At 40.3% G+C, this 22330-nt stretch overlaps 1 protein-coding gene across 4 annotated transcripts; it reads right to left on the reverse strand.

Moving 5' to 3' along the window:
• Positions 1-413: 413 nt before the first annotated feature.
• Henmt1 (HEN methyltransferase 1) lies at positions 414-13865 on the reverse strand. Of its 4 annotated transcripts, none has more exons than XM_021735105.3 (8): positions 13415-13865; positions 12338-12435; positions 8820-8948; positions 6530-6642; positions 5352-5486; positions 3692-3871; positions 2847-3024; positions 414-1173 (listed from the first exon to the last, which is right to left on the reverse strand). In XM_021735105.3, exons 2-8 carry the CDS (start codon positions 12398-12400, stop codon positions 748-750), a joined length of 1224 nt encoding a protein of 407 aa, XP_021590780.1. In that variant the 5' UTR covers positions 12401-12435; positions 13415-13865; the 3' UTR covers positions 414-747. The 4 variants fall into 4 exon arrangements, with proteins under 4 accessions (XP_021590780.1, XP_013219596.1, XP_005338116.1 ...); XM_013364142.4 differs by lacking the exon at positions 13415-13865 and adding an exon at positions 13249-13365 and having other exon boundaries at positions 2898-3024; XM_005338059.5 differs by lacking the exon at positions 13415-13865 and adding an exon at positions 13249-13364.
• Between the last annotated feature and the right edge of the window lie 8465 nt (positions 13866-22330).

A 22330-nucleotide genomic window follows, 5' to 3' on the forward strand; every position in this document is an offset into this window, starting at 1 on the left:
AACTTGCAGCAAATCATACTAGGCAGCTGGCATGCCACTTCTCCCTTTTCCTCTCTTTCTGCTGGTATGGAAAATACAAGTGGTAGCTGGAAGTCAAACCTCTATTTCTGTCCCTAAGGTAAACCACAATAGCAATACAGACACTGGGGTCCCAGAGGTGGACCTCTTGACTTACCATTGGATTCCTATGCCAGAAAAGGACAGAAAAAAGACTCACTAAACCACTGCTTCCTCATGATGAAGTGATGGACAGTGGTGACATCATGAAGAGACTTCTGCACCCTTCAAACATCTGCATTCTTTTTTTGTACAACATTTTAGGCCAAGTATAATAGGTAAAAATTTGGCCCAAATAATCCTAAAAAGATTTTAAAGCAACTCATAACCCCTGGGAATAGGTTTTAAACAGTGTATTTGATCACTTTAAAAAAATTTTAATGCTACTTCAACACATGGCTCTAACACCAAAAAAAGGGTGAGTTCAAAATTAGTACATCACCATATCCAATTTCTTCATTCTTGAGAACACAAAGAAAAATTCCAACTTATAAAGGAAAACATACTGCATTTAGTTAAACCCTAAAACCTTTCTCAGGTAAAGTGCAGTCAGGCGCCTCTGTCCACCAGTTTAGGAGTGTCTTGTGTTAAAACTTTTAAAATGTTACTTGAATTATGACAATACAAAGTTTAAATTCTAAGTAAGCCCAACTATCACGGAGTCCTTGAACTTCAGGAAATGCAGATGGCTCAATAATCTTCAAACTGATAATCCCAAGATTTATACAGGTCATCCATGACTGCAGAACCATCACTGCTCAGCTGCACCGAATCTGCGATGAGTGATCTCATCCTCTCCTCAGTCACACGTAAGCGGTGCACTTTGGGATAAGCAAGGAGTCTTTGCAGGGGTACGAAAAACTTATCTCCTTCACAGAAGGGTTTTGGAGAATTCTCTATCCTGGCTTCTTCAGCCTCTGTGAAGACTGCTCCCAACACTACTTGGGGCGGACCAGAAGAGTCAGTGTTGTCTGGGTCACTGCACAAGTCCTTCTGTTCTCGCAGCATTCGCTGCTGTCTCAATCTCAGCCGTTCCACTAGTATCAACACTTCCCCAACCAATACAAATTTGAGCATCTTCTCCTGCTGTAAACTCGGGTAGGAGGTCTTATAAACCTGAAGAGAAGAAGACAGAATGTAGGAAAACTTTCCAAAGCCATCAGTAACTCTTGTCACATAAGAATTAATTATAGGGGCTGGGAATGTGGCTCAGGCGGGTAGCGCGCTCGTCTGGCATGCGTGCGGCCTGGGTTCGATCCTCAGCACCACATCCCAACAAAGATGTTGTGTCCGCCGAGAACTAAAAACTAAATATTAAAAAAAAATTCTCTCTGGGGGCTGGGGATGTGGCTCAAGCGGTAGCGCGCTCGCCTGGCATGCGTGCGGCCTGGGTTCGATCCTCAGCACCACATCCCAACAAAGATGTTGTGTCCGCCGAGAACTAAAAAATAAATATTAAAAATTCTCTCTCTCTCTCCTCTCTCACTCTCTCTTAAAAAAAAAAAATTCTCTCCTTCTCTCTCTCCTCTCTCACTCTCTTTAAAAAAAAAAAGAATTAATTATATATACATATGGGATCTATGTCAAATCCTCATTGTAATGATTCAATTATAATGGGAGTCAAACTAACTTACATACTGACATTAACTATCTTGTTTACTTTCAATTCTGATAACCAGCTGTTCCCTAGCCAGGTCTTACCAATTCATACTAACCCAATATTTCTAAAGGAAAAGGGTGAAAGAAAAAAAACAGTTCAAATTGGGCATGGTGGCACATGCCTATAGTATCGGCCACTTGGGAAGCAGGAGATTGAGGCCATGCTGGGCAGGACAAGACCCTGACTTTAAAAAAATAATTAAAAGAAAAAAAAATAAGAAAGGGTTCAGTTAAGGGGAAAAAATGTGTTTCTCTGGGAAGATCAACTGTATTTCGTGTGCATGTGTGTGCTGGCAAGGGAACCCAGGGCTTTGCACAAGCAAGGCAAGCATTCCACCACTGAGCTACACAGCCCAGAGCCTGTTTTTGTTGTTTTGTGCAACACCAGGGTTACACCCAGGAACATTTTACCACTAAACTTCATTTCCAGCCTTTTTGTTTGATTTTGAGACAGTGTATCCCTAAGTTGCCTGGGCTGGCCTCAACCTTGCAGTTCTCCTATCTCAGCCTCCTAAATTGCTGGCATCACATATGTATCTTATCACCACACATAGCTATTGGAAGCTCAGTTCTAATAGTCATTTCCTGACTGGAAAGGAGCTACTGCTGGCTTTCTCTTTACTGCTGATAATCCTGAGAGCTCACAAAGGAGGCTTCTGAAGTACTCTAACAAGACCCTAGCAGAAGATTGTTCTCTGTATTATACCTTGAGAAAGGCCAAGAGGCTAGACAAGCCCAAAGGATGCCTTAGACTAACTCTACCAGCATTCGAGAGTCCTAAAGGACCTTCTATGAGCCTCAAAATAAGTCATAAGGGCTGGGAATATAACTCAGTGATAAAGCACTCGCCTGGCATGGGCAAGGCTCTGGGTTCTATCCTCGGTACAGGGAAAAAATAAGATCATGTACACTTATCTTTACTTTGGGGACACTTACCAAAAACAAAAACAAAGTTCAACATCTTTTTGGGGGGACTGGGAGTACTAGGGGTTGAACCTAGGGGTACTTTACCACTGAGCCACATCTCCAGCCCTGTTTATTTTGAGACAGGGTCTCACTAAGTTGCTGAGGTTGACCTCAAACTTGTATTAATGTACTTCTGCCCTGACAGCTACCTCACAAATACTCACAGTTTCATAAACATGTTGATCATGCTGCTCTGGAAAGCACAATTCTGTTACCTTCCCACTATTTTTCCGGAAGACACCTATCTGGGTACAATAGCCAACATGCTCAGCTCCAGCTGGTGGTTCCCCTACCCCAGTAAACTCCACAGAGTAATGATAACGATTTGCCACTTGTAAGGCCCTGAAATCAAAATAATAGAAATCATTTTACTAAACAAAGTTATTGCTAAATAGATTATTGCTAAGTAAATTCTAGTAATAGTATTATAGATAAATATAATGAATCAAAATATTTTGTTACACATCCTCACACTACCACACAATGCCACAAAGGGTTTGTTTGATTTCTATGATGCAGGAACAGCCAACATAGGGCCGGTTTCCAAGTTACCACAAAAATATGGACAAGCCAGAGGTGGGGTTGTGGCTCAGTGATACAGTGCTTGCCTAGCATGCATGAGGTACTGGGTTTGTTCCCCAGCATCACATAAAAAACAAATAAATAAAGATATTGTGTCCATCTACAACTAAAAAAATATATTAAAAAAATATGGAAAAGCCAAATGCAGTGGCACACGCCTATAATCCTAAAGGCTTGGGAGGCTGAGACAGGAGGATTACAAGTTCAAAGCCAGCCTCAGCAAGGTCCTAAGCAACTTAATAAGACCTTGTCTCAAAATAAAAAATAAAAAGAGCTGGGGATGTATCACAGTGGTTAAGCGTCCCTGGGTTCAATCCCTAGTACCAAAGAAACTAGAAACAATTTAGGTAAGAGATAGGTATCAGGGTTTACTGCCTAGGACTTTTAAAAACGATTTAAAACAACAACAGAAACCTTCTGAACTTACCAGGTCTGAAACTCCATTCTGTTCCACTCAAATTTATGATCAGCATCTCTTAGGGTCACTGTGGGAAATAGCGGGTTGAATTCAGAGTTTGGTGTGCTGATGACAATCATGGCTGGAGACAGGTACCCAAATACCACTTCGGGAAATCTAGCCAGATCATCTGAATCCAAATGTTCTATTCTAAAATGGTTAATGGGAAAGATAATTAAAGTAGCTTTACTGACAAATGTTTCCCAAATTGATTTAGTAAAAACAGTGACCATCTGGAAAATCAATTTCTTCAACTATGCAACAATGCTATGACACAAGAATAAAACAATTATTCACATATTCTAATCTTGTCCTACCCACAACTCTACCCATAGTGTTCCCTTAACCAAGGTCCTCTGCTGTGCTCTATGGGACTCTATCATACTCCTAAAAACATGTTATCTGAGTTTGTACCTTCCCGATATAAACACACATCAGTTCTTGGTAGTTCCAAAAATGCATACCCTGAGGCTGGGAGTGGCACTCAATGGTAGAGCATTTGTTTAGCACAAAGCCCTAAATCCAATCCCCAGCCCCTCCCCTCAAAAACAGCCTACCCCAAATCAAATGAAATAATAGATAAGCCCAGATTAAGGGATATTTTTCTACAAAATAATTCACATGTATTCTTCAGGAATAAAGGGCAAGGCCAGACCCAGTGGTGCACACCTGTAATCCCAGCAGCTCAGAAGGCTGAGGGAGGAGGATCACAAGTTCAAGGCCAGCCTTGGCAGTTTAGTGAGACCCTGCCTCAAAATAAAAAATAAAAAGGGCTAGGATGTGGCTCAGTGGTAAAGCACCCCTGGGTTCAATCCTAGTATCAAAAACAAAAAACAAAAAACAAAACAAAACAAAAAAGAAGGCGAGTTACATATAACCCCATGTCTTAGAAATACAAACTGAGTGTTTACAAGAGCAAAGGGCCATGATGTGTAAAACCTACCCTTAATTAGTTCCATAAAAACTGGATAGGTGGGGAGAATACACAAGTACAATTGCAAACAAAAGGAGTAAAACATTCACAGGTGAATCTAGATAAAGGGTATGTGGGTATTCTTGGTACTCTATTTTTTGGGAACTTTTCTGCACGTTTGGAATTTCCAAGTAAAATGCCAAAGGAGAGTAAAAAGATATTCCCAACTGATGAACATTTTTCTTTACAAATATAAAGCCTAAATATTTAAAACACCAACCGGAAATGGTGGCACAAGTCCATAATCCCAAAAACTCAGGAGGCTGAGACAGGTGTATTACAAGTTTGAGGCCAGCCTGGGCAACTTAGTAGAACTGGGACTGTAGCTCAGTGGCAAAGTGCCCCTGGGTTCAATTCCCAGTACTAAAAAAAAAAAAAAAACAAAAAAAAAAACACACCAAGAGCCTAGTTCTTTTTTTTTTTTTTTTTTTGATACTGAAGATTGAACTAAATGATATTCTACCACATTTCCAGCCTTTTTTTTTTTTTTTTTTAATTTTGAGACAGGGTCTCATTAAGTTGTACAGGCTGACCTAGAACTTGTGATCTTCCTGCTTCAACCTCTTAATGGGCTGAGATTACAGGCAAGCACCACCGTACCTGGTTTTCATACTTTTTATTAAAAAAAAAATGATGAATTAACAGTTTAAAACTTACAATTCAATGCATGTTATCAAGTCAAATCCAAGCAAACGAGAATCTCTCTCCACAACAGAGCCATGATACAAGATAACAGTCAAATCCAGATCTCGGGGCTTTACAAACTCCCCCAAATAGGGAGACAACTGATGCCTGCAAAAGAATTGTCACATAAGAAACGTTTTGAACACAATCCATTTAGAAACTCTTGGTCTGAGCCTATAGCTCAGTGGTAGAGTGCTTGCTCTCGGTTCCATTCCTAGCACCATATTAAAAAAAAAAAAGTTATCTTCAGAGAGAGAACTCAAATCCTTAGATAATCATCTTCTACCTACATTAATCTAAGTTTGACTCAGTCCATTCTCCTGTCTTGATGTAGTAAACAGTGGGTCATAGGGCAATTTGCTCTCATTTTGGGGAATTACTGGGCAATGAGAACAAGATCTTGGCTAGACATGATGGCACATACCTGTAATCCCTATGACCCAGAAGTCTAAGGCAGGAGAATGCCAAGTTAGCAAGACCCTATCTCAAAATAAAAAGGAGTTGGGATGTGGTTCAGTGGTAAAGCAACCTGGGTTCAATCCCCAGTACCCCCCACCCCAAAAAATAGAATAAGATTTTGAAAGGCTGGGGATGTGACTCAAGCAGTAGCGCGCTCGCCTGGCATGCGTGCAGCCTGGGTTCCATCCTCAGCACCACATACAAACAAAGATGTTGTGTCCGCCGAACACTAAAAAATATATATTAAAAAATTCTCTCTCTCTCTCTCTCTCTCTCTATTTAAAAAAAAGATTTTGAATATTTGATATTGTTCTCTTTCTTAATATTTTTGGTCTTCTGGTTCATTTTGGATCAGTGACTTTTCAGTTTTTTGTTCTTTAGAAGAAAAACATTCTCAAAATAATCTGTGAATATCTAACATAAATATAGGAAAAATGAAAAAGGAAATGGTAGCATAAAGGTGCCAAGTACAAGGAATGGCCTCATAACCCAACCTCAAACTAAATCCAATCATGAGACACAGCCCTCTCCCTAGAGGGAGGCAGGCAGACATTAATTCATTCATGAGAACAGAGCCCCCAGAACCTAAGTGAGTTCCACTCAGCCCCACTTCTTCACAGCTGTTTCATTTTAGCACCACCACATGAAACTCTGGGGGATGAACCATATTCAAATCTAACACTAAATATTACCCATTTGACTGCAATTTTTCCTTATCGATATCTACTCCAACAAGCCGTTGAATACATGGGTAGATTTTCAGCAGCCTTAGGAGCTCTGTGTCACCACATCCCAGGTCTGCAACCTGTAGATGAGACAGAATGTCATTTCAAAGACATTTGTAACCGGAAAAAGTATGAACAACAACAACAAAAAAAAAAACATAGTGGGGGATTGTGTGTCAGTAATAAAACCACAAAGAAACTATTATGCAGGACCATTTTTTTTTATAAAATAGTATTCACCAAGACAGGTATGGTAGCACATGTCTATTATTCCCACCAACTTAGGAGGCAGGAGGATCCTAAATTTGAGGCCAACCTTAGCAACTTAGCAAGACCTTGTCTTAAAATAAAAAAAAAATAAAAAGAAATGGGGATGTAGCTCAGTGGTAAAGCACCCTTGGGTTCAATCCCTAGTACAGGGGTGAGGAGTAAAGGGGAAAGAATAACATTGACAAAAAATAATAATAATTTGAATTTCATAAACCTGTAGACAAATAAGTATTCCAGTTATTTGTTTTGTGGTGCTGGGGTTCAAACCCATGGCTCAATCATGCTAAGTAAGCAAGTACTACTTCCACTGAGCCACAGCCCCTACCACAAATAAGTATTTGACTAATGAGAAAGGCAGAAAGATTAGACATATACTCAGTTTTCCCATTCAGAATCAGAACTTGGGAGTCAAATATTCTTAGTATCATACTTCAGCAGATGAGCTCTCTAAAACTTGCTTTCATTCATTTATGAATAGTTTATTTGAAATAACAATCACAAACCATATGATATCCCATAATGAACTCTTGAGTTGACATTTCAGATGCTTCAATTGAATGCATGTGCCTTTATGGCTACAAAGACAAATAAAACCTACACCTTTGTGCACATGTGCAGAAACAGCTATAGTGTAAGGAATCTTAACTGTTTTCAACATCAAGCAAGGAAAAAAAAAAAAAACTTTCTTCAAGAAATTCACTTTACCATTAACTAGTCTACAGCCAGAGCATCAAATCCATTAGGATGGCAACAAGTATATATGTTCTGAAATCATGACTTTCCCCTGAGGTTGATGAGCAGACCTGATATCATCCAATTTGTTACTTTTTTTTTTTTTTTGGAGTCAGAGTCTGGCTGTGTTGCCCAGCTGCCACTGAAATCCTGGACTCAAGCAATCCTCCTGTGTCAGCCTCCAGTGACTGGGGCTAAAGGAATACACCAACAAGGCTCACTTACTATTATCTAATTTAAAAGAACCACAGTACTTATGAACATAATATCAGTTTGCCTAATATTCCAACTAAGCACTTTAGAAATATGGAAACAATAAGATCACTTTCAACTGCAAAAATCAAGATTTTTCACCCAGTGTAGTGGCACATACCTGTAATCCCTGTGGCTTGGGAGGCTAAGGCAGGAGGATGGCAAATTCAAAGCCTGCCTTGGCAACTTAGCAAGACTCTGTCTCAAAAAAATAAAAAGGGCTGAGGATGTGGCTCAGCATTATGTTAAATACCCCTGGGTTCAAACATCCCTAGTACCAAAAAAAAAAAAAAAAAAACTTCCTATAATTCCTCCCCATAATCAACCTGGTTAGAGTAAATTTTCTTTATTTGTTTTTGCAATTTTTTTAAAGGATAGAACCCAGGGCATTATATTTGCTAGGCTAGCACCCTACCACTGAGTCACACACATACCTTACTATCCTTTCTTACTACTAGTTACTTTCCCACTTTGTAACTTTCTCGACTCTTTCCTATAAAAGAAAAAAAAAACCTTTTGCTTAACTCAGATACTGCATCTTCGAGTCAAGGTATTTTCCCCACTGCAAAAATCCTTCTGAAAAAGATCTCCTAGCAGGTGTGGTGATGCATATCTCTAATCCATCTCTAATCCCAGATACTGGGGAAGCTGAGATAGGCTCAATATTTGAGGCCAAACTGGGCAAATTAGTGAGTCTTGCCTCAAAATAAATGAAAAGGGCTGGGTTTAACTCAATGATAGAGTACCCCTAGGTGCAATCCCCAGTACTGCAAGAGAAAAAAAAAAAAGGGGGATGTCTGAGCACACCTGTAATCTCAATTTTGGGGAGGCTGCAGCAGGAGGATCATTTAAGCATACAAGTTTAAAATAAGCCTGGGCAATGCAGCAACACCTTTTTCTTACAAAAATAAAAAATTAAATTTAAAAAGTCTTTCCTTACTAGTGTATTTGACAATATAAGAAGACAGTCTTAATAGTTATATGTAGGCAAAAAGATACCTACCTTCTTGGGTTTATGTTGATCCACAAAATCTCTAACAAACTGGTATCGTTGTTTGTATAGTGGAGGTTTAAACTTAATTACTTTCTCAGGACAAACTTCTTCAAAATTACCATCAATCACACTATTGCACTGAAAGTTTTTAAATAAAAAAGAAGAGTTCTTAATCATGCATGACTTCAGAAATTAAATTCAGGGAGAACTATCATTATGGAGAATACACAAGTCATCAAAGACCCCTGTCCTAACATCATTAGGCAACATCACATCTCCTCCACCGTTCCCCTCCTGCATTTTAGCAGGTGAGAATCAGGCTAGGTCCTTCCCCTAGCTTAGTTTCAGCTGAAAGGAGCATTACTAAATGATGCATTTAATAAAAACAATTAGAAGCTTCCTAAACAGAGGGCCTTTATGGAGTCAACTGCCAAAGCCTATGGTCTAATTAGAAGACTGGAAAATGTTTGTCAAGACTCTCCAGTAACCTCTCTCAGGTTCATCAGTGACTACTTCTCTACCAGACTTTGACCTTAGTCTCAGTTCAATCTTTAATCTGCATAGCCCAGTTTTAGTAAGAATTCTGATAAATCAAGTTAAAAGAAAATCTCACCCACTGGATATCTAATCACCCTCGCAATCAAGTTTTTTTAAAATATTTTGTTGTAGTTGGACACAATACCTTGATTTTTATATGGTGCTGAGGATCAAACCCAGCACCCGGCATGTGCTAGGCAAGCACTCTACCACTGAGCCATAACTCCAGTCCACAATCAAGTTCTTCATCCCCCATCCTTAATGTATATCTAAGACCCTGGTCTGCCCTCAGCAGGAATCCTTTCAAGTCTGTTTAGCAAGAAGCCTGCCACCCACCCCATCCTGATGAATCCTCTTAATTTTCCATCCACTACCCTACTCTCTCACACTCTACTCCTTAGATACATATTTCCAGCTGCCTTTGCTGTACTTATTCATAGTTAAGCCCTGTCAGCAATGTGCAAGAGTCCTAAATAATCTTTTTCTTTAACAGACCCCAACGGGAAAAAAAACAATTTGTAAGATTAATCAGTGAAAGCTTTTACTGCTAACTGCTGTTCCTATATACCAATATCACAAAGCATTGGACAAAAAGGCTCTTAATATCTTGAGTAATACTATTTAAATAAAATACAAGCAGGTCTGGGAACTTAGTTTGGTGTAGGACTTGTCTAGCACATGTGAGACCTTGGTTCCATCCCCTGCACCACAACACAGGGACCACACATGCTAGCTAGCAAGAGCTCTACCAGTGAGCTACAGCCCTAGCCCCAAATACTCATTTTTTAAACTTAAAGATAAATGCAGTTCCTTCCTCAGTTGCACTAGCCACAACTCAAGCATCCACTTGCCATGTATCATATATACAGATTGGACAACAGGGATCTAAAGCCTAAGTACTGCAAGTGTGGTCTGTTCCCCTACACCGCCAAAAAGTGGCATCTCCACCTGGAAACAATAAAAATGCAAATCCTTAGCAGGGCAAGGTTCCTCAAATCTGTAATCCCAGCTACTCAGGAGGCCTTGGCAGAAGGATCAAAAGTTCAGAGCCAGTCTGGGCAATTTAGAAGACACTGTCTCAAAAGGAAAAGGATTGAGGGTGTAGTATTTGCTCTGGTGTGTGAAAGGCCCTGGATTCAATCCCCAGTACTATAAACAGTTAAAAAAAAAACAAAACAAAAACACTTTCTTGGGCCTTATCTCAAATCTCCTCAAACAGAATCTGCTGTGTAAAATCTACAGGTGATGGAGAAGGGACAGGTTGGTAAGAGGAAGGAGATTTTTCAGGGCATTCAAGTGGCATCCCTTTTTTCCCCCCTTACATCCTTTTCAGTCATCTTTATGGTAACTGTAGACAATGGCATTGGGGGGAGGGGGTGTCATTTAACGTGCAGATGGTATTTTTGTTTTTGCAGTACTGGGGATAAAACTCAGGGACATGCTAGGCAAGTGCTCTCCCACTGAACTACATCTCCAGCACATGCAGATGGTATTATAATGAAGTTAGAGGGTATCTAAGAATCAGTCACTCTGGCGGCCATCTTAGGTCTAATCACTTTCAGGGCACATTAGGGTGGGGAAACAGAAGTGAGATAGGGATTTAGGATAAAAAAAGATACAGTGAATCTTAAAAGAAACCCCCAAGAGCCACTAAGATGCAGAAAGCATGGTTGTAAGTGGCATGCCTTTGAAAAATGAGGAAAATACACACACTCAGGTGCAAAATTGTGCAGCTGCACCTTCAGTCCAGCCCCTAAATACAGCCTTTGTCTGACTTGTGCTGAAATTCTTTTCTACTACATATGCCAAGAAACCCACTGGTCCTGAATTTCCCCTCCCTTCTGGAAACTCCTTGAACCCTTGTCTGGAGGCACCTCTTCTCCCATAACAAGGATATAACATACTCAAAATTAAACAGTGGTTAATTCCAGGGATGGAAGTAGAAAAGTGAATTTTTATTTATTTATTATTTTTTTTTTAATCAACGATTGAACCCAGGGGTACTTAACCACTGAGCCACATCTCCAGCCCTTTTTATTTTTTAGATAGTGACAAAGTCTTACTAAGTTGCTGAGGCTGGCTTTGAATTCCTGATCCTCCTGCCTCAGCCTCTCAGGCATATGCCACCACACCCAGGTTTATAATATTGATGAATTACTTTTGTATTTTAAAAAGGCCCGAATTTTAAAATGTTTATAGGAGGCCGGGATGGTGGCACAACCTGTAAACCTAGCTACTTGGGAGGCTGAGATAGAAGGATCACTTGAGCCCATAGCTACTATATTAAGATCTTAACCATTTAGGTGGGGCTTCTCTTTAGAATACCAGGCAAAAGGGGGGAGATGAAATTCTTGGGAGAAGATTAGGGAGGAGAAACAACTTTGGTAAAAATTAAAGGTAGGAGTGGCAAAAGTAATTTAGCCAAGCCAAACCTGGTGGCACAAACCTGTAATCCCAGCAATTCTGGGGCCCCAGGCCAGCTACAGCAATTTATTCAGGCCCTAAGCAACTGAGTGAGACCCAGTCTCAAATAAAAAGGGCTTAGGGAATATAGCTGAGTGGTAAAGCACCCCTAGGTTCAATCCCTAGTACCAAAACAAAACATCTCCAGGCAATCCATTCATTTACATTAGAGACAGTGTTGGGTTTGTTTTCCTTCCCCCCCCCTTTTTCCTCAATACAGGGAGCTTTATCACTGAGCTACATCCCTAGTCCTTTTTATTTTTCATCCTAAAACAGGGTAGCTAGCACCTCTGTGCCCAGCTGAGACAGTTTTTTTTTTAAATAAGTACCAACTGATGACAAAAACACTTAACTTTATATGCACAACTGTAGAAAATTTCATCAACACATAGCCCTGTTTCACTTAAGACCCCTGGAAATGCTAGAGCCTAAATGTGATGGATTTTGCATGCAATTTCCTCACAGTACACCACTGTAATAACTCCCAAGAGAAATACAGGTAAGCAAGAAGGGTGGCATTTACCTACCTGTTCATTCTCTTCTTCCATCTTGTTTCCAGGTTTTGTTGAGAACAAATGCAGATATATCATTCAAGCTCTGTATCTGAGAATCAGCAGCAATTCTACTGTAAATACAAAATAGTTACTTTTATTTATTCATTCATTTGTTTTTGAAGTACTGGGAATCTAACCCAAGAGTACTCTACCACTGAATTACATGCCCAGCCTTTTTTGTTTGGGTTTGGTTTTGGTTGTTTTTTGAGACGGACCTGGCTAAATTGCCAGTCCAGCCTAGAACTTGCGATTCTCCTTCCCTCTTGACTCAGCCTCCTGAGTGGCTGGGCTTACAGGTATGCTCCAGGCCCCTAGCCAAAACACTTGTTTTTTTTTAGACATCTATAGGAAACAGCTGGCCCAGATGTAAAGAGAGCTTTCTCCTCTATGTGTTGCTATGCAGCCCACAGAATTTACCCAAGTAGTATTGTTTGGGACATTAGCAAACAAGTCAGGATATCTTAACTTCACAGTATCAGACTCAGTTAAGTACAATAATACCCATTCTCTCCTTTTCCTGCTATTTGTTTAATTTGATGCACACTGAAACAAACTCCTGAGTTCTGCCTCTGCCTATTTCCCTGCTAAGATTCTCAATATCATTCAAATTGCTTTCAATAACTCTATCAAACATCGTTAAATGAAATTTCGAGAGGGAAAAAGTAAGTCAAAAGATACTGCAACATCGATCCAATTCACTCCTGGACTTGAATTTAAATTTCTGGGTCTCCATAGCACTAGTCCCCATAAACTAGAACTTAGTCCGAAATTTAGGCACCATGTCAACAACTAGCTTTTAATAATTCCCTGACACGTATTACGAAACCCTGTTCATGCGAGCCTAGGCTCTATCTTTGTGGCACCTCAGTCCTAGCATCTGTTACCTTTGAGAAGGAAGCACACCAAGCAGAAAAGCAAAGAGCAGAGGACGGAGCGGATTAAGCAGAACCGCAGCCGTATTTAACTCCAGGCCCCGCCCCCGACGCCCGCGCACGCGCAGCCACGCTACGTGACGTTACCCGCCTGCGGCCACACCTGCGCACCTCATACCTGCGCCTTCTGCTCTCTTGCGCTGCGCATCGAAGTTTTGCGCTCTCGGCGTCGGTACTGGTTCTTAGCGTTGACTCCGGCGTGCGAAGCCCCACAGTGCGCCTGCCCCATCCCTCCATGCTCCTCACTCCCAGGCGTCGGTTTTGGGTTTTTTAACGGCCGCAGTGGCGCATGCCCCGAAGCTATTTTCAAGGTCCTCACCCGAACCCTGCCGGGCACTACGACCTCCACCCCGCCGCATCTCGAGCTCGCGCAGCTGTGATCCGCCTTGGCCGGGTCCCGTGACTTGTGGATGGAGAGGGCGCTGCACGGAGCTCGTCCGCAGGCCGGGAGTAAGGGTGGCTCTTCCGTCCGAGGTTCCCAGTGCGCCCCAAAGACCTGAAAACGGTCCTGGCCAATGGAAAGCGGCTACCGGAGCAGCCGGGCTCAGCGCGAGGCTGCCGGCGTCCAGTGTCAGAAAGAGCCGCCGCTCTGATCCCAGAACATTTATTTGCAGGAGGGACTTAAGCGACTGCTAGGCTGGTAAAGTTGGTCTGAAAACACCTGAACTCAGAAAAATGTTCTTTCAATTCCCAGCTCAACTACTGCCCACCCACCCCAACTTCACATACACACAGATTGTGGAAAGAATGTCTGGTCTCTCAGAAAACTTTAATAGTTTCCTCCTTTCTCTCAGAGACTCAACACTTATTTATATAAGTACAGCACTTACCTGTTGGTGATGAAAGAGGGTGGGGGAAGGGGGCGACGGTGTCTTTGAAAGAAATCTTACTCCTATTTTAGAAATCAAAAGTTGGTGTTTCCTATTGAATTAATAGCCTATTCATATACCGTAACGGGCCAGGGATGTAGCTCAGTAGTAGAGGGCTTGCATAGTATATTTACATGCCATAAAAGACATTGAAACTGTGTTTTCTAACACAGGCATGTAATGCCTACTGTATGCAAAAACATGCTAACAGTTTTGGGGTAGCACAAAGATAAATTATACACATCTTGGCTTTGGTAATTTGGAGTCTAGTCTTATGGACAAAAATAGTGTATAACTCAAAAAAAAAGTGTGTAACTCAAGGTAAGCTTCACAGATGCAGTGATGATGTTACATCACAGTTTGAGAGATTCCTGTTAGCCTAGGGAAACTGCAGTTGAAATAGACTCTTTGTTAAAGGAACAATTCCTTACTATAGGATTTTTTTTTATTTGTTTTATTTTCTGGTAATAGGGATTTAACCCAAGGATGCTTTAGCACTGAACCACATCCCCGGTCCTTTTCATTTTTTTGAGACAGGGTCTCACTAAATTGCTTAGGTTGGTTAAGTTGCTGAGGCTGGCCTGGAATTTGTGATCCTCCTGCCTCAGTCTCCTAAGTGGCTGGGATTCCAGGCATGCACCACATTGCCCTGCTCACGGTATTTTTTTAAATGAAATATCTAAAAGTAAGTGATGGATGCATTTCTGGGTATCTACTAAAAAAGAATTGAAAAGGGAACAAACATATTTCTACACCAAAATTCACAGTGGCAATATTCACAGTAGCTAAAAGGTGGAAACAACCCAAATGCCGGTAAATGAATGAATGGATAAACAAAATATGGTGTAGACATACAGAGGGAAACTGTGGTCCACACCTGTGATTCCAATGCCAGGGATTATAGGAGTCTTAAAATACATAGCCATGCCTAGCTATATATTTATACACACACGTTATATATTAGATTATAAGGAATTGGCTCATTGAGCCAATTTTTTTTCCTTCTGTACTTGTGATTAAACCCAGGGTACTTTACCACTGAGCTACATCCCCAACCGTTTTCATTTTTTATTTTGAGATAGGGTCTTACTAAATTATTCAGGTCCTGGCTAAATTGTTTAAGCTGGCTTTGAATTTTCAATCCTCATGCCTCAGCCTCCCAAGTCCCTGAGTTTATATGACTGTGGCACTGTACCCAGCATAAGAAAATTTTAAAAGTTAATAAATGAACTATACTGGACTCCTGGATCTAGAGTTTCTGCCTCATTGGCTAGAAGGCCCATTTATGAACTTGTATTCCTTATGACCTGTTTCCTCCAAATTTGCCTATTTCACAATTCTCCTGATCTACCAGGCTATGAGCCAGGTCCCAGACCTCATCCTTAGCTATCTTCAGTTCTGCCCTTCCTACATTTGGACAATCCTAGAACCTAAAAATCATCCTTGGCTGTATTCACTTCTGCCCTTCCCACATTTGGACAATCACCAAACTTGATCTTTTCAAGCTGTCACATGCATCTGTTCTTTCCAACAACCAGTACTTGAGTTTAGCCTTTGTCATCCTATAACTCATTTTATCTTCCACCATATTATAATTTCCATCGAGACTGGGAAGGCAAGTTGAAAGCCGGCATTAGCAACTTAGTGAGATCCTATCTCTAAATTTTAAAAAATTAAATAAAAAGGGTTTGGGATGTAGCTCAGTAGTAAAGCACTCCTGGGTTTAACCCCCAATATAATAATAATAAAGTATCCTGAGCTAGGCACCATGATGTGTACCTGTAGTCCTAAACTGCTTGGGAGGTTGAGGCAGGAGGATCACTTGAGCCCAGGAATTGGAAGCCATCTTGGGCCACTCTGTCTTTATTTAAAAAAAAAAAAAAAGTTATCCTGATGTTAGCTTGAGCATGATGCTCACAATAAGATGAGACATTTGGCGATCTTGGAAAAGAGTAATTATATTTTTGCTTTTAAGAAAAATGTAAATAGTTTGAGACTTGAGGAAAGATTGTGACAGATTAAGATCCATAAATTTATTCATACTCCTTTTGAGACCTGTGATCTATTTCTTCTCCTTTTGAATCTATATGAATTGTTTTTGTTTGGGGTGTTTTTGGGGGTGGGGAGGAAGGTACTGGGGATTGAACCCAGGGGCACTTAACCACTGAGCCACATCCTCAGCCCTTTGTATTTTTTTATTTGAGACAGGGTCTTGCTAAATTGCTTAAGGCCTCACTAAGTTGCTAAGGCTGACTTTGAACTTGTGATCCTCTTGCCTCAACCTCTCCAGCCTCTGGGATGATAGGCTTATACCACTACACCCGCCTTGTTTTTATTTTTTTGAGATAGGGTCTATGTTGCCTATGTTGTCCAGGCAAACTTCAAATTCCCATCTTGCTGGGCTATCTCCCCAGACCTTACTTAAGTCCTCCCTAAATTGCTGAGGCTAGCCTTTAACTTGCAATGCTCCTACCTAAGCCTCCAATTTTACTGTATTACAAATTTATACTACCTTGCCCTGCTCAAAATAAGAAATTTTTTAAAAGGTGTGGGGGTAACCAGGTGCAGTGACACATGTCTGTAATTGTAATTTTATATGCATAATTTTTTAAGTTTTTCTGAAGCACATTGTATAAACTTCAGCCCTTTAAAAAATAAACTATATCTGGCCACATGCCTTTGCATATGGAGGATCACAATTTCAAAGCCAGCCTTAGCAATTTATTGACACCCTAAAAAAACTGTATCTGTACTGCCAAGATCAAGATCTGGAGAAAAACTGCTTCCACACAGCTCAATTACTCTGATCAATTCTGAATTTATTAGTCAATATTCTCCAGAAAAAAAAAAAAAAAAACTGGGCGTAATGGCACACACCTGTAATCCCAGCTATTTGGGAGATTAAGACAGGAGGGTTGCAAGTTAGAGGCCAACCTTGGCCATTTAGTAAGCCCTGTTTCAAAATGAAAACTAAAAAGAACTGGAGATGAAACTCAGTGGTAAAGCATCCCTGGGTTGAAACCCTAGAACACCAAAACAAACAAAAAATAGAATCAACAGGATGTGTGTGTGTGTGTGTGTGTGTGTGTGTGTGTGTGTTTATATTTTTGTACCATGGATTGAACCCACAGGTGCTTAACCACTGAGAAACACATACCCAGTCCTTTTTATTTTTTGTTTTGAGACAGGGTCTTGCTAAGTTGCTTAAGGTCTCACTAAATTGCTGAGGAACTTGCAATCCTTCTGCCTTAGCTTCCCAAGCCACTAGGATTATTGGCATTCTATCATGCCTGGCTATATATTTTAATATATACACACATTCAAACATACTGAGAGAGATTTTATTATAAAGAATTGGCTCCTTGAACCAATTTGTTTTCTTTTGTACTTGTGATTGAACTCAGGGGTATTTTTCCACCGAACTACATACCCAGCCCTTTTAGTTTTTGAGACAGGGTCTAACTAAGGGCCTCCTACCTGAGACTGACCTCAAACTTGCAATCGTCTTGCTTCAGCCTCCTGAGCCCCTGGGATTACAGGCATGCACCATCATGCCTGGGCTTGTGCCCAATTCCCTAAAATAAATTGGAAATAAGATTTAAGGAGCCAGACATGGTAATCCCAGCATTTTAGGAGACTGAGGCAGGAGAATCCCAAGTTCAAAGCCAGCCTCAGCAATTTATTGAGGTCCTGAGCAACTTGGGACATCCTGTCTCAAAATTAAAAAGGGTTGGGGATGTTGCTCAGTGGTTAAGCACCGATGGGTTCAATCCCCATTACTAAAAAATGAAAAAATAAAAATTTATGGAGTCTCTGTTTCAAAATAAAAAGGACTATAGTTCAGGGGTAAAGCACCCTAGGTTCAATCCCCAGCAACCATCAAACAAACAAACAATGAAAAACAGATTCAAAACAGTTCAAAATCTGCGGGATAGATAGGCAGCCTGGCCACTTGGGGAAGAGTTACAGCTCAAGTCCAAAGTCAGTCAGCTGAAGAATTCTCTTTTGCTGGGTGGAGGTGGGCATAGGTGGAGAAGGGATAAGTATTTGTTCTAAGGAATTAGTATTTGTTCTATTGAGGATTTCAACTGATTTTATTAGGCCCAGCCACATTATATAAGGATAGTTTGCTTTGTGATTTAAATGTTAATCTCATCCAAAACATACTTTCACAGATTTTTTTTCAGGTTAATATTGGACCAAATATTTGGGCAACTTGGTCCAGATAAGTTAAAATAAAAAATAAAATCATCCATCACAATTCCATTTTCCCAGTACAGTATGCCAGTGCTTTGAGCAAATGATTTCCTCAACCCTGGAGCTGCATAGGGCTCAACCTCAGCAGATGTACTCCGTGTGTCCAGGTCCCATTTTTTGGGAGAGATAATCTAGTTAGCCCATTTTGAATAAGCCTCCATTCCTCATTCAGTCACATGTAATAGTGGAGGAGATGTTTGAGCTCTCAAGAGTGTGTATTGTTGTTTCTCTAGTATTATGAGAGAGATGATTGGAAATATGCAAGCACATTGGAACCCTGAAGTACTAAGCTTTCCCTTTTAGTACTTTTCTTTGAACCTCAGTTTCTTTATAGAATGACAATAAGAAATGTATTGGGATCAGGGTATACAGAGGTAGAACACTTGCCTAGCATGTGGGAGGACCTGAGTTTTTTCTATAGTATTGGGGTTCAAATTCAGAGCCCCACATGTACTAAGCAAAGATTTACCACTGAGCCATACCCCATCTTTGGAACCTCCTGAGTTTGATCACCAACACCAGAAAAAAAAAAAAGTCAACATGACCCTTTAACACCAAATTGATGATCTGATCCCAGAAATAAGGTAGGCAACAGGAAAAGGTTTCTTAGAAATGTTCATTCAGGGTTCTTACTTGCAAATAATAGAATTCACTCAGGTTAGTTTAAGCAAATTGTGTTTTATTATAGGCTATACATACCTAATCTCTCGGTCAACTTTATTTATCTATCTATTTATTTATTTATTGGTGCTGGGGATTGTCAGGAGATTAATTCTGGATATGGGCTGCCTTCCTGCCTTGCTCACTTGTGAATCTAATTCTCCTAAGCATGTATCTAATGGACTGAGCGTAGCTTATTTCTCACAGCAAGAATCTTGAGATTGTTCCTGGTGGTTGGATTATGTTCATTGCTCTTGTGACTGTGAGAGAAGATTCCAAGTAAGACATGAGACATAGTAAAAGTGTAGCAAAATTTATTAGAAGGGCAAGAAGAAAGAAGGAAGCATCCTCAAGGGTGAGGGGAGTCCTCTTAGAGAGGAGAGTGACAGTTTCCTGCTTTGTTTCCTAGCTTTTATTGGAGTTAAAGGGGCAGTTTCCAGAGGGTCCCACAACAACACCACTTATTAACTATAGATTGGCAATTGGATTTTTTCCGATTTTTAAATCCCTATTGCCTATGTCTTACTCATGAGTGTCCAACTGAAAATCATGGAGATGAAAATTTATAATTATAAAAAATAAAATAACATGTGAAGGACCTAAAGGCAACTTTGGTCACCCTTCCCTACACCGCGAAATTTTTATCTGGAACTTGACTTCACAGACCTTGAGACCATTGAGCTCTTCAGTCTCTGATCAGGGCAATCTTTTTGTTATCAAAGAAGGAGTCTTGTGCAAATACTCCTCAGTCCTGTGAATAATGTGCTATTCAGGGCTATTATCTTAAGTCAGTGTAGGACCAGGATGACTTTATATAATTTGTCTTTTAAAAAAACATGTTGAGAGGCAGGGTCTCAGTGGTAGTGCACACCTGTAATCCCAGTGGCTTAGGAGGCTGAGGCAGGCGGATCACAAGTTCAAAGCCAGCCTCAGCAATTTAACCAGGCTCTATGCAACTTAGTGAGACCCTGTCTCAAAATAAAAAATGTAAAGAGCTGGCTCAGTAGTAAAATACCCCTGAGTAGTTCAATTCCCAGTATTAGGGGGAAAAAATGATCTTGGGACCTAAAATTTTTAGGGGATAGAGGTGGGAAGATAACTATCATGTGGAAAATTATAGAAATGTAAGGAGGGTCTTCAACTACAAAATGGCATGATTTCCCCCCTTGGCATGTGGCTCAGTGGTACAGCACTTGCCTAGAATGTATTGAGATTGAACCCAGCACCACAAGGGGAAAAAAAAGGAAGAAAAGTATGCTTTTATGTCTCCAGCCACAAAAGCCATAGGAAGAGTCAAGAAGAGTTAGATAACAATTAATAGTTAAATAGTAACAAAACAACAATTAGTACTTTTATTATAACTAACTTTTGCTAAACTATTGTGTATACTCTAATGCTTTTCCCATATCACTCTTTTAATCTTCCTAAGAATCTGCAAGCTGATTAATTACATTTTACAGATGAGAAACAGATTTAGTTACTCAAGATCATAATAAGCTCCATAAGCAGCAGAAATGGGCTATAAACCAGACCATTTTGGTTCTCATCATGCTTTGGTTGGAGCTAGGCGCTAAGACTTTCTCCCTTAGTGAAAAATGATCTTTGACAGGTACAAACAATTTGTGCATGTGTGTGTTTCACAGGGCTGGGGAATAATTGGGATTAAATAGAGGGTCTCACACATGATAGGCAAATGCTCTATCATTTTTTGAGACAGGATTTTGCTCATTCAAGCTGACCTAACTTTCCAACCTCCTGCCTCAGTCTCCTAAATATCTGGTTACAAGAGTGTGCCACCACACCTCAATTCAAATTCCCCCTCTGAATTAGCTTTATAATATTACTTTAAAAATTGTTTTTTAGTTGTAGATGGACATAATACTTTTATTTATTTTTATGTGATGCTGCGGATTGAACCCAGTGCCTCTTAAATGCTAAGCAATAGTGCTATCGCTGAGGTACCAGCACAGTTACTTTTTCCTTTACTATTAAGCTGAATAGTTGTGACATGTGTTCATTCCCTATTTATGATTAACTTGTTTTGTTTTGTTTTGTGTGGGTGTTGGAGATTAAACCCAGGGCTTCATGCATATCGCTGAGATATACCTTCGACCTGAGTTATGCTTTTTAACTTCAAGTGGAAGTTTGAAGTTAACAGACATGGCTTAACTTTTCAGCAATAACAGACTTTTTGTTTGCTTGTTGTGATATTGTAGATTGAACCCACCAGTGCTCTATCACTGAGCTACTATATCTTCAGCCCTTTTAAAATTTTGAGACAGGGTCTCACTGAGCTGCTGAGGCTGGTCTGGAACTTGTGATCCTTCTGCCTCAGCCTCCACACCTGCTCGGATTATAATTGTCCACCACCGTGCTCAGATAAAAGTGTATTGTTTATTTTTATTTATTGATTGATACTGGGGATTGAACCCAAGGGTGCTTAAACTCTGAGACATATCCCAAGCCCTTTTTATTTAAAAAAATTTTTTTTTAGTTTTAGATGGACACAATATCATTATTTATTTATTTATTTTCTAATGTGGTGCCCAGGGCCTCATGCATGCAAGGCAAGCACTGAACCACTGAGCTACAACCCCAACCCCCCCTTTTATTTTTTCACTTTGAGATGGGATCTCACTAGGTTGCTTACAGCCTCACTAAATTGCTGATACTGGCTTCTAACCTGAAATCCTCCTGCTTCAGCCTCCAGAGCCACTGGGATGATAGGTGTATGTCACCCCTCCTGGCAAAAGTGCATTTTTTAAAACAATGAATTCTCAAATATGTTGAGGGGAATGATGAAAGGCCTAGGTTTGTATTAAAATAAGATATGGCTTGGGGCTCAGTGGTAAAGCATTTGCCCAGAACACAGGCAAGGCCCTGGGTTTGATCCCCAGCACTAAAAAACAAAACAAAACAAACAAACAAACCTGCAAAACACAAAAACAACTATCCTTTTTCTCCACCTGAAATCCCATTATCTGTCTCATTACAAGATAATGTCTGTCTTTGATTCACTCAAACTCCAAACAGAATCATTTTAGCCAGGTATAGTGGTGCTCAACTGTAATCCCAGCTATTTGGGAGGCTGAGGCAGGAAGATTTGAGCCCAAGAGTTCAAGATCAGCCTGGGTAACAAAGTGAGACTCCTGTCTCAGGAAAAAAAAACAAAAGGCAAACCAACATTACAATGCCTCAAAATTGTCTACACTCTCCATTCTGCCCCTCTTCTATAAAAAGGGGGTATA

Source organism: Ictidomys tridecemlineatus, chromosome 11 (genome assembly GCF_052094955.1).
Source record: "Ictidomys tridecemlineatus isolate mIctTri1 chromosome 11, mIctTri1.hap1, whole genome shotgun sequence".
NCBI lineage: Eukaryota > Metazoa > Chordata > Mammalia > Rodentia > Sciuridae > Ictidomys > Ictidomys tridecemlineatus.

What these genes read in the sequence shown, in the direction of transcription:
- Henmt1 (XM_021735105.3), bottom strand. Translation starts at nt 12,400, where the DNA reads ATGATATATCTGCATTTGTTCTCAACAAAACCTGGAAACAAGATGGAA. An exon ending in GAAAAATTGCAGTCAAATGG is followed by an intron (nt 5,487 to 6,529) that starts GTAATATTTAGT and finishes ATTCTTTTGCAG; the next exon opens with GCATCAGTTGTCTCCCTATT. An exon ending in ATCAACATGTTTATGAAACT is followed by an intron (nt 1,174 to 2,846) that starts GTGAGTATTTGT and finishes TCTTCTCTTCAG; the next exon opens with GTTTATAAGACCTCCTACCC.